This window comes from Salminus brasiliensis, chromosome 14 (assembly GCF_030463535.1).
Source record: "Salminus brasiliensis chromosome 14, fSalBra1.hap2, whole genome shotgun sequence".
NCBI lineage: Eukaryota > Metazoa > Chordata > Actinopteri > Characiformes > Bryconidae > Salminus > Salminus brasiliensis.
Window position 1 is genome coordinate 2,971,423 of NC_132891.1, and position 16,430 is coordinate 2,987,852.

Consider the following 16,430-nt stretch of genomic DNA (forward strand, 5'->3'; position numbering starts at 1 on the left):
CTTTTTCTCTCTCTGCAGAGACTCCAAGCATCCTAAGCCTCCTCCAGGTACCCGGTGGAAGGAGGTTCGCCATGACAACAAGGTTACCTGGTTGGTGTCGTGGACCGAGAACATCCAGGGCTCCATTAAATACATCATGCTGAACCCCAGCTCCAGGATTAAGGTGAGCAGCAGCACTTTCAGCATCCTAAACAGATGTTTGACCCCTGGTGATGCTACAGCCAGTGATGGCTTCATGTGGACCCAGATAACATGCCCATGTGGGGTCTGGATGGGCAGCCCAACTGGGAACCTGAAAGGATTGTCCATGGGTTCCATGTTGGCCCCACATATGGATGCCCACCAGGGTCCGGGATGGGACCAGGAGGGCGGTTAAACATGAGATGTAGCCCTATCTGGGATGTACACTGCACATGGGGTTTAGATGGGACCCATGTAGGACACCCATTCAGAGCCCATGCCCACCTGGAACCCACCTAGCCCACGTTCCACCCATCGGAGTCTGTGTTGGCTGGGGCTGCACATGCCAGAGCTGGTAGCAGTGTGTAATATGGGGGAGTCCTGTCTAGTGGGTGGGAACTGGAATTTTAGGGGGAAGGGGATACATCATCATTGAGCATAATTTAGTGGAAACACCCTTGGAGACAATACTACAGAGTGTGTAAGTGTGTAAGTGTGTAAGTGTGTGTGTGTGTGTGTTTCAGGGAGAGAAGGACTGGCAGAAGTACGAGACGGCGCGCCGGCTGAAGAAGTGTGTGGAGCGGATCAGAGCACAGTACCACGAGGACTGGAAGAGTAAAGAGATGAGGATCAGACAGAGAGCAGTCGCTCTGTACTTCATTGATAAGGTAACACACACACATACATACAGGCTATATGTCCAAATGTTTGTGGACACCTCTTCTAATGAAGTACTGCCAGTAGAATAGGACTCTCTGGAGCAGATAAACATCATGACCCTATTGGCACCATGCTGCCTAATACCAGGCGTGGGCTAGAGGGGTGTAAACATTCAGGAAGTGTCCCCCCTCTGTTTCATCATCAATGGAGGTGGAGTTACAGATGCAGCAGAACTGAATTTTCAGCCTCTAGGGGGCGCACTAGCCAGGTCTAGAACAGCAAAAGCGTCATCGGTCAGCTGCAAGAAATGGCTATTGTTGGATAGATGCACTAATTTAGTGTACAGCAGGTTGGCACCACCCACTCAAGTTATAAGCAGCTGCTTCAGCCAATGAGATCAGTCATTTACCTGTATCGTTCTTGAAGGCAGCAAAGTAACAAAAATAAAGACTTCTAAGGCGTAAATAGACGTTGGATAACCGTATTGATTTTTATTAAAATTGTATAAATATTAATTATTGTTAATTTGTTTTTTTTTTATTTCCAAATAGTAATAATAATAGAAAAATAATCAAATATGTGTGTGGATCCTTTTTTTTTTTAAAGATGTATTATTTAGAAACGACTAGAAATTAACAGTATGGATATGAAAATTAATTAACTCATTAAAACCAGATGTTTAAGTTTAGATGGTTTTAAAAATATAAAATAAATGGATTATTTGAAGTATGGAATCATTATGTAAAACATAATATCTCTCTCTCTCTCTCTCTCTCTCTCTCTCTCTCTCTCTCTCTCTCTCTCTCTCTCTCTCTCTCTCTCTGCAGCTGGCTCTGAGAGCAGGTAATGAGAAAGAGGAGGGCGAGACAGCGGACACGGTGGGCTGCTGCTCTCTCAGAGTGGAGCACATTAAGCTGTTCCCCGAGCTGGACGGGCAGGACTACGTGGTGGAGTTCGACTTCCTGGGAAAAGACTCCATCCGCTACTACAACAAGATACCTGTGGAGAAGAGGGTGAGAGACACTGAAAGAGAGGGAGAGAGAAAAGGGGAACTGAGGGGAGAGGATTGGGCGGAGAGGGAGGGTCAACAAAAAGACAGTGGGGAGAGAGAGAAGGGGGAGGGAGGCGGAGCATGAGAATAAAGTGAAAGGGGGGAAAAAAGAAGAAGAGAATAGATGGGCAGAGAAGACCGAGAGTGGGGAGAGAGAGAGAGAAGGGGGAGGTGCTATAATAATAATCTAATATATAAAAATAATTTAAAAAAAAAATAATAATAAAAGAAAGAAAAAAAAGGTGGAGAAACAGAGAGAGAGACTTTGATGGATCAGTTGGAAAATGTTATCTTGTTTTGAAATGGAAGTGTGTGTGTGTGTGTGTGTGTGTTTGAGTAAACCGAGGATGTTTGCTCAGACAGGTGATCCAGGCCTGTAAGATTTCCGCCAGCTTTGTCTTAAGGGAGCTCCGTTTCCTGCTTTTTCTGGCAGAGACACACACACACACACACACACACACACAAGATAGATATACTATAATACACACACACACATGCAGAACATTATCTCTGTGGTTAGGAGAACACCAAAAAAACGTTGACACATTTATGTATATATACACACACACACACACACACACACACATTGCCTTGTGTATTTGCTTACACACACACACTGTTTCCTATCTGACACCTGGTGTTGGAGTTTAGAACAGGAAGGATAGACCACCTGGCTCTGGAATGTGTAATGCGGCTTAAGAGGTCCAAACTGTTGGGTTGATATTCCTGATCTTTATTATAATATTAATCTTTAACTAGAAATAACTTTAAATCTCCTCTTCTTCCCTGGCAGAGTCGTTTCTTTGCTGTAACTGTGTATTTTTATGTGGCGTAACCACTGTGGTTTTATGTTTGTTTTAGGCGTTTAAAAATCTCCAGCTGTTTATGGAGAACAAGCAGCCTGAAGACGACGTGTTTGACCGTCTGAACGTAAGGAATTTAATCCCCTTAATAAAAAACACTTTTCATTGAATTTAAAAGTAGTGAGTTTCTAGTAGTAAAATGTGGTTTATTACAGTAGAAGTTTTGGGTTGTAGTACTATAATATTATATTACATATATGAAGTAAGATATGCACCCCCATTTACACCTGGCCACTTCAGGCCATAACCACATACCACAACCAGGCCCGCATCCTATCACTCAAACCAGTTCAGTAGGAGGTCTCTTAGACTTATTTTACAACCAAACCCCTTCCAGTGCAACTCAAACCCCTTCCAGCCCAAACTCCTCCCAGTACGACCAACCCCCTCCCAGTGCAACTCAAACCCCTTCCAGCCCAAACTCCTCCCAGTGCAACTCAAACCCCTTCCAGCCCAAACTCCTCCCAGTACAACCAACCCCCTCCCAGTGCAGCTCAAACTCCTCCCAGTACGACCAACCCCCTCCCAGTGCAACTCAAACCCCTTCCAGCCCAAACTCCTCCCATTAGACCAACCCCCTCCCAGTGCAACTCAAACCCCTTCCAGCCCAAACTCCTCCCAGTACGACCAACCCCCTCCCAGTGCAACTCAAACCCCTTCCAGCCCAAACTCCTCCCATTAGACCAACCCCCTCCCAGTGCAACTCAAACCCCTTCCAGCCCAAACTCCTCCCAGTACGACCAACCCCCTCCCAGTGCAACTCAAACCCCTTCCAGCCCAAACTCCTCCCATTAGACCAACCCCCTCCCAGTGCAACTCAAACCCCTTCCAGCCCAAACTCCTCCCAGTACGACCAACCCCCTCCCAGTGCAACTCAAACCCCTTCCAGCCCAAACTCCTCCCAGTACGACCAACCCCCTCCCAGTGCAACTCAAACCCCTTCCAGCCCAAACCCCTCCCAGTGCGGCCCAAACCCTAATAGTAAAGTGTGTGGTGTGATGGCATGTCATTGCTGCCGGACAGAAAACCTTCTTAAGTGTTTGGTGTAAAAATGGGTGTCGTGGCATTGATGAAGTAGAGGGGTCCGTCTAATTGTGGACGAACAGCTGACCGTGGTTTCTCTCTCTCTCTCCTGCACAGACGTCAATTCTGAATAAACATCTCCAGGAGCTGATGGACGGATTGACGGCCAAAGTGTTTCGAACCTACAACGCCTCCATTACCTTACAGCAGCAGCTCAAGCAGCTCACTTCCCGTAAGCGCATCTCCATCTCTCTCTCTCTCTCCTCCTGTGTAAAGCAGTGGGTGACATCTGTATATTAATACACTATACGTCCCAGTGCGCGCGCACGCGCACACACACACACACACACACACACACACACAGCTCGTCTAGTCCCTGTAGAGACGGAAGTATAGCCAAAAGAATAGGACTCTCTGGAGCAGATCAACATCATGACCCTATCGGCACCATGCTGCCTAATAATGCCAGGCGTGGGCTAGAGAGGGGTATAAAGCCCCCCCGCAGCATTGAGCTGTGGAGCAGTGGAAGAACTGTGTTTTCTGAAATGATGGATGGTGGTGGAGCTCCATCCAGCACTTTTAATTGGGAGGATTTGGGGAGTTGGGGATGATGAGGTGGGGTGGTGATCATTGTTGCTGAATGTAATCAATCAAATCCTCACGGCAATGCTCCTCATACATCTAGTAGAAAGCCGCCTTCTCTGGACAGTAGAGACATTTTTATAGCCTTAGTTGTGTGTATTTTGAACAGTGCCATAGTGTTTGTATAGTGTATGTTAATATGTATATATTCTGTATCTCTCTCTCTCTCTCTCTCTCTCTCTCTCTCTCTCTCTCTCTCTCGCTCTCTCTCTTTCTCTAGCTGATGAAAATGTCCCGGCAAAGATCCTCTCCTACAACAGAGCCAACCGAGCTGTTGCTATTCTCTGTAACCACCAGAGGGCGCCGCCCAAAACCTTTGAGAAATCCATGCAGAACCTGCAGACCAAAGTAAGACTAACTGCACCCCTGCACTTCTGCTGAGGGCTGGGATTGAATCCTCCAGACACGTCCATCTTCTCTGTGAATTCATTCGTGGTCCTGTATCTTCATTTCTGCAGATTGATGCAAAAAAGCAGCAGCTCTCCGCAGCCAAGAAGGAGCTGAAATCAGCCAAAGCAGACGCCAAGTCACTGCACGACGAGAAAAGCAAAAAGTGAGTCTGCAGCACATTGCACTGATTATGTAGTCCAGTGGTTCTCAGCCTGGGGGCCGTGAGGGGGTGGGGGTCGTTTATGTAGTTCTTGGGGCTGTATTAGCAAAAACATGGCGATATGATCTGTATCACGGTATAGGGGGTTAGGAATTAACATTGCGTTATGTTGAGAAACTGTAAGCAAGGCGATATGCTAAATTGACAATAGTATTTGGACACCTGCTCATTAATTGTTTCTTCAGAAATCGAGAGAATTAAAATGATTGTTATTATCTTGAGGGGCTTTATACCTCTCTAGCCCACGCCTGGCATTAGGCAGCATGGTGCCAATAGCTTCATGTTGATCTACCAGTATTGTCAGTACTTCTCTACAGGGATTAGACAAGCTGTGTGTGTGCATTTGCACTTATGTGTCAGAAATGGGTGCAACATAGAGTAGCTAGGAAGGTATGTTGTGTATTTTGCCAAACTATTACTCCTCCTCATTGACGTCGAGCTCCTCTCCTGAGCGTGGCCTGGTTTATCTCACACTCTGTGCTGTGTTTTCAGGGCGGTGGAGACTAAGAAGAAGGCCGTGGCGAGGCTGTCTGAGCAGCTGATGAAGCTGGAGGTTCAGGCCACCGACCGCGAGGAGAACAAACAGATCGCTCTGGGCACGTCCAAGCTCAACTACCTGGACCCCCGCATCTCAGTGGCCTGGTAAGTTATTAATCAGTAGGGACAATAAAAATAAAGATACACTACCAGCCAAAAGTTTGAGAACACCCCCAATGTGTTCATGGTGCTGCATGGGCCAGGCAAGGCTGCTGTCCTCATTTTACCATCTTAGCCTTGGCGTTCGTACTGCTGGTCCTCGGCTCTCCACAGCTCCACCTCTCACACAAGCAGGTGTTGACCCTCAGAAACGTCTGAGCGTCTTTGGATGCTGTTGTGGATTTGAGGGTGTCTCGTACCGGACCTCTTCAGGAAACTTCCCTCTCCAGTTTCCAGCTGGAGTCTTCTGGCGGTCTTTTGACCTCACTCTGGCTTTATCAGGAGCTTCTCTAAAGGAAAGAGCTCGGTAGAGAGAGCAGTAACACGGTCTGCTTAGCACTGCTGTTATGCAGATAAGGGAAATTAGAAATTGCTTAATTTAGTTGCATGGCTGCCGACCAGCTCTACGCTTTTAAACGATTTACATTATTATTTCTTTATTTTTAGTTATTATTATTTTTTTTTTTTTACCCCCTCTAAAGCTCAGGCGGTTTACTGTGTTCCTTTATACCATTTGAGGTCACTGGACTTGACTTTCTTGCATTTCAAGTGCTTGGCTGCACAATGAGCATAAATGTCAGTAAAAACTGCAAAAATTAGTGTGTTCTAATACTTTTGATGTTATACTTGAGGTGTCCGGTCCTGTTATTTTGTTTTTTTCCCTTCAAAATCGAGAGATTAACCTCAACACAGAACCTAAATCCTAATCCCAACCCTAATCCTGTTGCTTATCAGTTTTAATAAACAATGTGAGGAAATGTGGGTAAGCGAGGAGCCATAAAACAAAGCTCCGCCACATTGAGTGTTCGATTTTCCTGTTAAGAGCGTGGATCTGCGACGGTGTATACGTGTGTCTTATCTGTCGTCACGGACCTGACAGCATCAACAGCGCGGTATTGTATTAAAATCAGCTGGACGAGTTACTCTGGACGGTCCAGCCTGAGAGGGAAAGTTCTCTGTTGTGGGAAATATGTAGCGTGGTGGTCAGCAGCTGCAAGGAAAGCAAAGGGTGGGGTGGGAGGGGGAGCAGGAACAATGGGGTTTGTTTTTGTGCCAGAGAGTACTCCATCCCGCCAGTTTTCCCCTCTGGAGGCAACATGAAGGAGGGAAAAGCTGGAACTGTGTCTCAGTTCTTACACTGTACTCTGCATTCCTGCCCTACAAACGGCACTACAGACTGTACTCAGCCTCTGTACACTATATATCCCAGTGTACTTACACTGTGTACTACAGTCCTGTCAGCCTACGCTGGACACCAGGTACTTCTGCTCTACACTGTGTACTGTTGTCCTGTCATCACACTGTACACTACTGTCTTACACTGGACAAAAAATGTCCTTTTGCACTACATGGTACACTATGTACTATTGTCCTCTTGTCCCACATTGTACACTGTGGACTACTGTCCTGTTGTCCTACACTGTACACTATACTATTGTCCAGTTGCCCTACACTATACACTATGTACTTTTACTGTACATTGTGTCCTAATGTCCTACACTATGGACTATTTTCTTACTCTACACACCGTACTCTTCAGTTCTGCGCTACCCTGTACACGTCCTCCCTCTGTGTATAATATCCAGCGTATTGCTGCACTGCACTATAGCATAGTACCAAATCGGACACTAGCGCTGTACACAGTACTTGCGTCATTGTGTTTTGATGCGTCATTGTCATTGTTAGCGCTTGGCTAATGTTGGCACCGATGGCTCCGCCTCCTCTGCTGCTCCTGGCAGTGTGAATGGTGTGTAGCGTTCCAGACTCGCCGCTTCTCTGTTGGTTTAGGTACAGGTCAGATTAGGAAAGCGCTCAGTCTGACACGGGGGGTGGACCTGAAGAGGCTGCAGGACAGCTATCTGGGACGGGCCTCGTCCCCTGGCCGGCTGTGGTCAGCCCACCACTGGGTCTATTTTGGGAGAAAACCCTCAGTATTACACAATGGCTGCAGGAACTACCCCCAGCCTGTCCAGCAGCTCAGGCGCTTACTGGGAGGGCCCTTTGTTTTGGAAAGGCATGGGAGAATTTCCCTCTGAACTTTCCCCACACTAGTGTGTGTTGTTGTTGTTGTTGTTTGAGTTGACAGATCAGCACTAAACTAAACTACAGAGCTGTCCTAAAAGTTTTTATTTTCCAAAATTAAAATATAATACATTTTCTGGGAAAAACTAATATTAAAAATATAGATCCTTACATGTTTATATAAATACACATACTGTTGCTGTCAGACAAAAGAAAAAAAAATCAATCCAAAATGGTAATTTTACAGAAAACGGTATAAAACCTTAACCTTCAGTGGCAATACATGTAAAACAAATTTAATTCCAAGTCATTTTGGAGCATTTCTATTGGTCTGTTCATCATGTGATTAAAAAAAACAACTGTCATTCATTTTATGTCAGAAAGTGAAAAACATCAAAACCAACATTTTAACGTAACGATTTAACATTAAATTTGACTTTTTTTCACTTATAATAATAATAATAATAATAATAGTTTTTGTTAAATTTGAAAATGTACTGTTTACTAATCCACTAGTCCAGCTGCATTAATAAGCTGCATTAATATTATGAGATCACCAAACCCAGCCCAGTATTCACTGTACAAATATCTGCCCATTCAGCCTACAGCAGTGTAGCCCCGCCCACTCTCCCTCACCCTACAGTTAGAAGCAGCATTACAGCCTGGACTGCTTTTTAAATGAGATCAGCCAATCAGAACAGAGCTCATTCACATATATCAGTCTTAAAGGGACAGGGACTAACAGCCCTTTTCCTTCTGAGGGGTAAAGAGGGGCTGGGTGGTCAGACTTACTGAATGATGGGAGTTAAGTGGTATAAGTGGACCTCATGGAAGGTTTGTGACGTAGGGGTTTGAGTTTATATACTGCATCACTTTCTTTTACTAATTGGGCAAATGATGGTTTTCCGTGACGTTTTGGAGCGTTTCTATTGGTCCGTTCATCATGAAAGTGTGAAATTGACTTTGACCACACAAGTAAAATTAGAACAGAGGTTTTTGCATGACCGCGATGATATTTAATATAGAGGCCTATATGTGTATATATGTAGCCTAGCCTCCAGCGCTAACCGTCCTTGTTCTCTCGTTCCCTTAGGTGCAAGAAATGGGGAATACCCATCGAAAAGATCTACAACAAAACCCAGCGGGAGAAGTTCGCCTGGGCCATCGACATGGCCGACGAGGACTTCGAGTTTTAAAGCCGCGCGTTGGTGTGTGTTGTTCCTTTACCGAAAGAAGTGACGTTAAGGTTTTTAGCATTTAATGAATCCACCATGTGCAAGGAAAAGGGAGGAGGCTGTGAAGGTATAAGTCTGAGGAAAGAAACAGGACATTCCCCAGTGAACGACAAGTTTCCCTGTGAACGAGGCAACTCAAACAATCCAGTAGTGAGTAGTTTGATGAAATCCGAAAAGTCCCGAACATTGAACCCTGCAGTACGCCGCCACCGCCGCCGCCTCACACTAATCGACACGCACTTGCTTCACAGCATTGCTTTGGGTTTTAGTGTCTTAGTAAGGCTGTAGCCGTCAGATTTATTGATGAATTCTATATTTTAATAGAGAAAACAATAAACCAGAGAGCTGTTTAAGGTCTGCACCCACACACCCTGACTAAGGAAAGCCATGTGTGAAAGAAGAATGCGTGCGATTTCTTAGTGTGTGTGTTTTTAGTTCCGGTAAGTAAAACAAAAACGCAAGATGTGGAAATGAAACTGAATGTGAATATACTTTTAAAAAAACACAAAAAAAAAACAACTCATGTTTAATTTTCATTTAATTATTTTTTTTTTGGTTGGTTTGTTTTGCCGTTTCTATCAGGGATGTACATTTCATTTTTCAGTATATGTGAAAACATCCTCCATCGTCTGGGAAGCAAATGTAACGCAGATGTCGTCGTGAGTTTCACTGTAGGTCTGACCTTTTTGTATTGTCCTCATTAATTTCCTGTGCAAAAATCTGTTTTTCTATAGTTCAGTGCAACACTTCCATCTTTTACTTGAACCATGTCTGGATACGACGCACAGTCCCCGTTTAGACATGAAGACCCGATTTCTCCAGGTGGTGTTTTTAAGCGTAAGTGGGACGAAATTTTGCCAAACGAGAGAGGGAGGGGGGGAGGGGCGGACGGTAATCGCCGTAAATGGAGCAAATCAGGGTCTTGACCTCTTCGTAACGCTGTAAAGAACTAGGAACAACAACGTCTTTGATGAAATGAACTTTTTTTAATGTGAAATCTCCTGTGAGGGTCTGCACTTATTTATAGATTTTAGGAAATGTGCTACTTTAGGAAGCTAATTTTGGCCTTTTAACCATTTTATCCACCTTTTAGCCTTAGCTCACAATCATTTTTCTTTCCTTTCCATCAGTGTGGCTCAACTTAACAGATGGAATCATGTCACGCCTCTGTTGTCTTATTCTGCCCCTGCTTATCATCCAGCTTTCCTTTCATGCTTTTCAGGCTGTGTGTTTTCTGTTTATAAATATGTAAGTCATGAACTTTGTATTGCAATATTCTTGCTGGTGTTCGTTTGTCACTCTTTCAGTGTATGAACATTACCTGATTGATTGATTGGATTACTTTTTTTTTTTTTTTTTTTTTTTTTTTTTTTTTTGCGCAGTATAATTTTAACTGATACCGATGTGTGTACCCAGTGAATTCTCACTTCTGAAAAGAGAAAGTCTCATAATAAACCTTGAAACAACCTTCACCATGTTTAACAGATGTCTCGATTCCCTCTGCACTGGTGCTGCACGGCAAGCGAAGAGACTTAGCCTGTGTGTGTCACCTGCCTAATACGGAGTAGATTCCTGGTGTGGACTCCATCAGACCTCTGAAGGTGTGCTGTGGTATCTGGAACACCAAAGCAGCCAACTCCAGCTCATGTGGGGGGGGGGGGGTTCCAGGTGGGATCCCCCACATGTTCGGGAGAGTGTCTGAATAGGAGTTTTTAATAATCTGACGCTACTGATGTATTTCGTCATGTGTATCAAGTTGTGATTATTCATTTTTGACCATGTTGCACATACTGAGTGGGGGATGATGAGGTGGGGTGAGGACCTCCCTAATAAATGCTCTTGTTGCTGAATGTAATCAATCAAATCCTCACAGCAATGCTCCTCCTCCAAAATCTAGCAGAAAGTCGTCTTCTCTGGACAGTAGAGACAGTCACTCCAACAAAAGCAGGATCAGCTCTTTTTAACACCCCTGATTTTAGAAGAAACAGTGAATGAGCAGGTGTCCCAATACTTTTGTCCAGAGTGTACTCTCTCCTCGGGTCTATTTTAGTCATTCACACTGATTTCCTGCTTGTCTTCTCTGGGCTGAGCTGGTGGTGGTGGTGGTGGTGTGCTGGTTCAGCTCTTGTTCCTGGTCTGCTTTACTGTAGATCCCTCCTCTCACTGGGCTGAGCGGCGCTGGGTGGGCGCAGAGGGTCTTCAGTAGACTGGAAGGCTCTGGTTCTGGTTTAGGCCGCTGCACAGTGCTGGGATCTGTGTGTGCCGGGTTTGTTGGGAGAGGGTAGGTGTGAGGTGTGATGGAGTGCTGGGTGACAGAGCTGTGTTTACGCCGGTACTGTAATATCTCTAATATCTGCTGTGTTTTCAGAGCTGGGCTTGATTTTGTTCCCACATGTTCTATAATTGACTTTATAAGAAGCTCCAGCTTTGGAAAAAACAACTGCAACAAAAATAATAAAAACAATAATTAATAATAATATAATGGTGGTAGTAGTTGTAATACAGGTGGTATTATTATTATTTCATATAAATGAAACAAATAAACTAAATTATTAGTATTGTTTCTCAACAACGATGATGATTATTATTATTATTATTAGTACAATTTTTCAAAATAAACTATTCGTATTAATCTGGATCAACAACAATAATAATACCAATAATAATCATTAGTAATGGTAGCAGTTGTAATACAGGTAGTATTATTGTTTTATATTAACTAAACAAATAAACTAAATTATTAGTATTGTTTCTCAGTTTGGATCAAAAACAACAACAATAATAATAATAATAATAATTATTATTAGTAGTAGTAGTAGTAGTAAGAGGAATACAGGTTGTACTATTATTTCAAATAAATTGAATTTCTGTTTGAACAACAATAACATTATATAAATAATGATAATAATAAGTAGTAGTAGTAGTAGCAATACAGGTTGTTCTATTATTAAAATATTAAATATAAAATACATAATAATGACATCATAGCCTCATAAAAACACCACAATCACATTCCAACACTATAGCCCATAGCACCCACCTGGCAACCACCTAGCAACACCACAGCAACCACCTTGCAAATCTATAGCAACCACCATGGAAACCAACGCAACTGCCTAGCAACCACATTGGATATCATAGCAACACCATAGCAACCGCCTGGAATACCACAGCGACCACCGACCAACCACTTAGCTACATCATAGCAACAAACGAGTAATCCATGAGAACCTACCTGGAATTCCATAGAAACCACAAAGCAACAGTCTAGCAACTGTCTGGAAGTGGGAACCACTTAAGCTGCGCAACCATTCTGTATAATACACATTATACAAAAACAATATATAATAAGTATTACAAATAATAAACTAAATTAATACTATTATTATAAATTTGATACATGTACTTCTAATTAAAACTTAATTATTACAGTTTTCATTATATTCTGATTTAACACATAATAAATATTAGTAGAATACGTCTGTGTTTCAAATCAAATCACGTTTACTGTCACATCATATCACACAGGTGTGCAGGTGAGTGAAAACCATAAAACATGCAAAACATATATATATATATATATATGTATGAATATATACACCTTCACTTACACTACAAACATACTACACACACTATACACACTCTCTGTGTACGTGTAGTGTGTGAGATGCAAATATGATATTTTGATTATATGAAATATGATTATTGAGATATTTCTGCAGATTTGACCATCAGTTTACTGCCCGCTGCAGCTGGAGCTTGTGAAGGATGTGAAAGCGTGGCTAGACGGGGGAGCAGTCCTGCCTGTGATAGTGCGGCTGTCTGTCTGTAAGGGCCACAGATCCCCACAGGGCCTGCATTGGACCTCCGGAGCTTCAGCATATGGGCCATTCCGCAAAGATAAATCCCATATTTCATATTTCACACCTAACATAGGTGTAGATGATACAAGGCCTGTCCAAAAGTCTGTGGACACCTGTTCTTCCAAGGTGTCTTCTGAAATCAAGGGTGCTTTTAGTGGGATAGGCCCTAGAACCCCGGCATGTCGGCCTGACCTGATTCATCTGACATCCGATCCAGTGAGTTTGACCAGTATAAAGAGTATAGGATGGGCACACGCTATTCTACTAGTACATCATAAAATATATAATCAAATTATTATATATATATGTAGTATATATATATAATGTAATGCTGTTGTGTATTTCTACAATAATCAAATAATTATAACAATACTAGTATATTAAAATCATTATTATTATTATTATTATTATTATTAGCTTTGAAATGCATGTTATTTCTGAGGATGTTGTTGTTACTGTGATGTCGGTAGGTCTTCTTTTTTGAGTGTCACTCAAACTCAGCTGCCTTATAAGGTGGACCAGGACGTCTCGGCAGCCTCAGTGCCACGGCTCCGTATAACCTGACTGTATAAGAGGCGCTGTGGTGCCTCTGCGGTTGTGGTTTTGACTTTGCTGCTCATGAGAACTTGCTTGCAAACATGCACTGACATTCAGCTGCAGAGCAGATACCTGCACACGAGGTGAGGAGGTGTGATAAGCATCTGAAAGGAGGGATCAGTAGGGGAACCATTTTGGTGCTATATAGAAGTGTTTTTCATCGTAGATTAAGAACCATTTCAACAATCCACTATATGGAACCACTGCCCTTACCAGAGAACCCCTGAAGAACCCTCTTTTTTGTTGTTTATAAGAGTCCATTTAGGTTTAACATGGTCATTAAACAGGTGGCAGTGGTAGGAGGGTGTGCCGCTGGTCTGGTATGGGTGGTGGTGGTGACGGGGCCTGCTGGTCGGACTGGTAGGTGGCAGCTGGTCTGACGCAGGTGGAGGGGACCTCAGCGGGCAGTCTTCCAGCAGGTCGGGCTGGGTGGCCATTTACTCGGAGAAGGTAAAGAGAGAGAGAGTTAGTACTGAGAGGATTTTATAGAGAGCAGAGAATGCTGAGCAGCTAACAGCCTCATTAAAAGGAGAGAGCCAGAAGGTAACACAGACACGGGAGCACCCTGAAACGCTAGCGTCCATCTGCTCCACCGTCCACAAACAGCGAGACGACAGCTCCAGCATCTCAGTGTACTACAATTCCCTGGGTCCGCGAACCCCTGGACCTGCAGTCCTTATCTAAGAAACATTAATTACCAAAAGCTGAACTAAACAGATGAGTTTCAGCTTGGATTTAAAGACTGAGACTGTGTCTGAGCCCCCAACATTATCTGAAAGGTTATTCCAGAGTTGGGGGCTTTATAAGAAAAGGCTCCGCCCCCTGCTGAGGGTTTCTGAATTTTGGGGATGAGTAAGAAGCAGCTCCCTGAGATCTGAGTGTTCTTGATGGTTCATAATCAGTAATAAGATCCTGCAGGTACTCAGGAGCGAGGCCGTGTAGGGCTCTGGAGAGCAGGACTGGAGGCAGGTGTTTCCTGAAGGAAGTGCAGAATGGCTGTGCAGCTTAAGTGGTTCCCACTTCCAGGCAGTTGCTAGGATGTTGTTTTGTGGTTGCTATGGAATTCCAGGTAGGTTCTAATGGTTTGCTAGATCGTTGTTATGGTGTAGCTAAGTGGTTGATCGGTGGTCGCTGTGATATACCAGGTGGTTGATATGGTGTTGCTAGGCATTTGCTATGGTTTCCATGGTGGTCACTATAGGGGTTGCAAGGTGGTTACTGTAGTGTTCCTAAAATGGTGCTAGGTTGGTGCTAAGTGGTTACTATAGTATCATTGTTGCTATGGTGTAGCTAAGTGGTTGGTCTGTGGTCGCTGTAGTATACCAGGCGGTTACTCTGGTGTTTGCTAGGTGGTTGGTATTGTGTTGCTTAGTGGCTACTATGAATACCCAGGTGGTTGATATGGTGTTGCTATGGTGTCCAATTGTGGTTGCTGTGGTGTTGCTAAGTGGTTGCTAGGCATTTGCTATGGTTTCCATGGTGGTCGCTTTAGGGGTTGCAAAGTTGTTGCGATAGTGTTCCTATAATGGTGCTAGGTGGTTGTTCAGTGAGTACTATAGTATCACATCTGGTTGCTAGGCATTTGCCATGATTACCATGGTTGCAAGGTGGTTGCTATGATGTCGCTAGGTGGTTTATGTGGTATTAGTAAGTATCACAGGTGGTTGCTATGGTGTTGCTAAGTGGTTGCTAAGACGTTGGTATTGTGTTGCTAAGTGGCTGCTATGGTATCCCAGGTGCTTGATATGGTGTTGCTAAGTGGTTGCTAAGACGTTGGATTGTGTTGTTAAGTGGCTGCTATGGTATCCCAGGTGCTTGATATGGTGTTGCTAAGTGATTGCTATGCATTTGCTATGGTTTCCATGGTGGTTGCTATAGGGGTTGCAAGGTGGTTGCTGTGGTATTAATAAGTGGTTGCTTTAGTATCACAGGTGGTTGCTATGGTGTTGCACAGGCCTTCGCATCCCATTCATTCCTATAGACCTACGGCACGATCCCTAAATACACTACATGTCCAAATGTTTGCGGACGCTCTAATGAACGCATTCAGCTACTTTAAGTTGCACTTGTTGACACAGGTGTGCAAATGCATACACAGCTCATCTAGTCCCTGTAGAGAAGAAGTACTGCCAATAGAATAGGACTCTCTGGAGCAGATCAACATCATGACCCTATCTGCACCATGCTGCCTAATGTCACTAATGAACGCTCTTGTCGGTCCTCACAGCAATGTTCCTCCAAAATCTAGTAGAAAGTCTTCTTCCCTGGACAGTAGAGACAGTCACTCCAGCAAAATATTACCCTTGATTTCAGAAGAAACAATGAATGAGCAGGTGTCCCAATACTTTTGTCCATCTTTTGTATCTCAGGCTAGAGAGCAGGGATAGTGCAGCCCAGTGGGCCCCTTAACTCAGTCCAGATGCCACCTCAGGAGTGTTCTGTATGCCAGGCTACTGTAAATTATAACCTACCGTTAAAGCGACAGTTTGGCCCTTCTGCTAGAAAGAACCCTTAAAACCTTCAGTGAGCATTTCAGGGTTCTCCAGACGGGTTCTCCAGAGAACCAATAGCGGTTCTTCTACAGCCACCTTTCAAACAGGGACGCGGACACCAGCTTGTGTCCAGCGTCTCTCTCCCAGCCTCTACTCTTCTGGGAAACCTTTCCATGTGAGAAGAATTTGATTGCATCCGTGCGTTGGTTGACTGAGTTGGTTCTGCCACTCCAGCTCCATCCATCACTCCAGAGAACCCTCTAGGCCACCGTCAGCTCTGGGTAGGGTGGAGCTCTGAAGCCCATTCCACACACAAGTCTCTCTCTCTATATATATATGACAAATATTAGAATATGCACTACATGTCCAAATGTTTGTGGACACCCCTTCTAATGATGCATGCAAGCTATTTTCCATTGCACTCAAATTTTCCTTTCCACACTGCCAAAAGAATAGGACATCAACATCATGCCAGGCATGGGCTAGAGGGGTATAA

At 44.0% G+C, this 16,430-nt stretch overlaps 1 protein-coding gene across 1 annotated transcript in view; it reads left to right on the top strand.

Moving 5' to 3' along the window:
- The window catches only part of top1b (DNA topoisomerase Ib), a 31,265-nt gene extending 20,931 nt beyond the window's left edge, over positions 1–10,334 (top strand). Inside the window, exons 13-21 of the mRNA XM_072696824.1 lie at positions 19–163; positions 705–848; positions 1,668–1,853; positions 2,753–2,821; positions 3,895–4,009; positions 4,640–4,767; positions 4,878–4,972; positions 5,522–5,671; positions 8,841–10,334. Of these exons, the coding sequence (XP_072552925.1) occupies positions 19–163; positions 705–848; positions 1,668–1,853; positions 2,753–2,821; positions 3,895–4,009; positions 4,640–4,767; positions 4,878–4,972; positions 5,522–5,671; positions 8,841–8,943 (1,135 nt within the window). The 3' untranslated portion in view covers positions 8,944–10,334. The remainder of the gene's footprint in view (positions 1–18; positions 164–704; positions 849–1,667; positions 1,854–2,752; positions 2,822–3,894; positions 4,010–4,639; positions 4,768–4,877; positions 4,973–5,521; positions 5,672–8,840) is intronic.
- Positions 10,335–16,430: the final 6,096 nt, after the last annotated feature.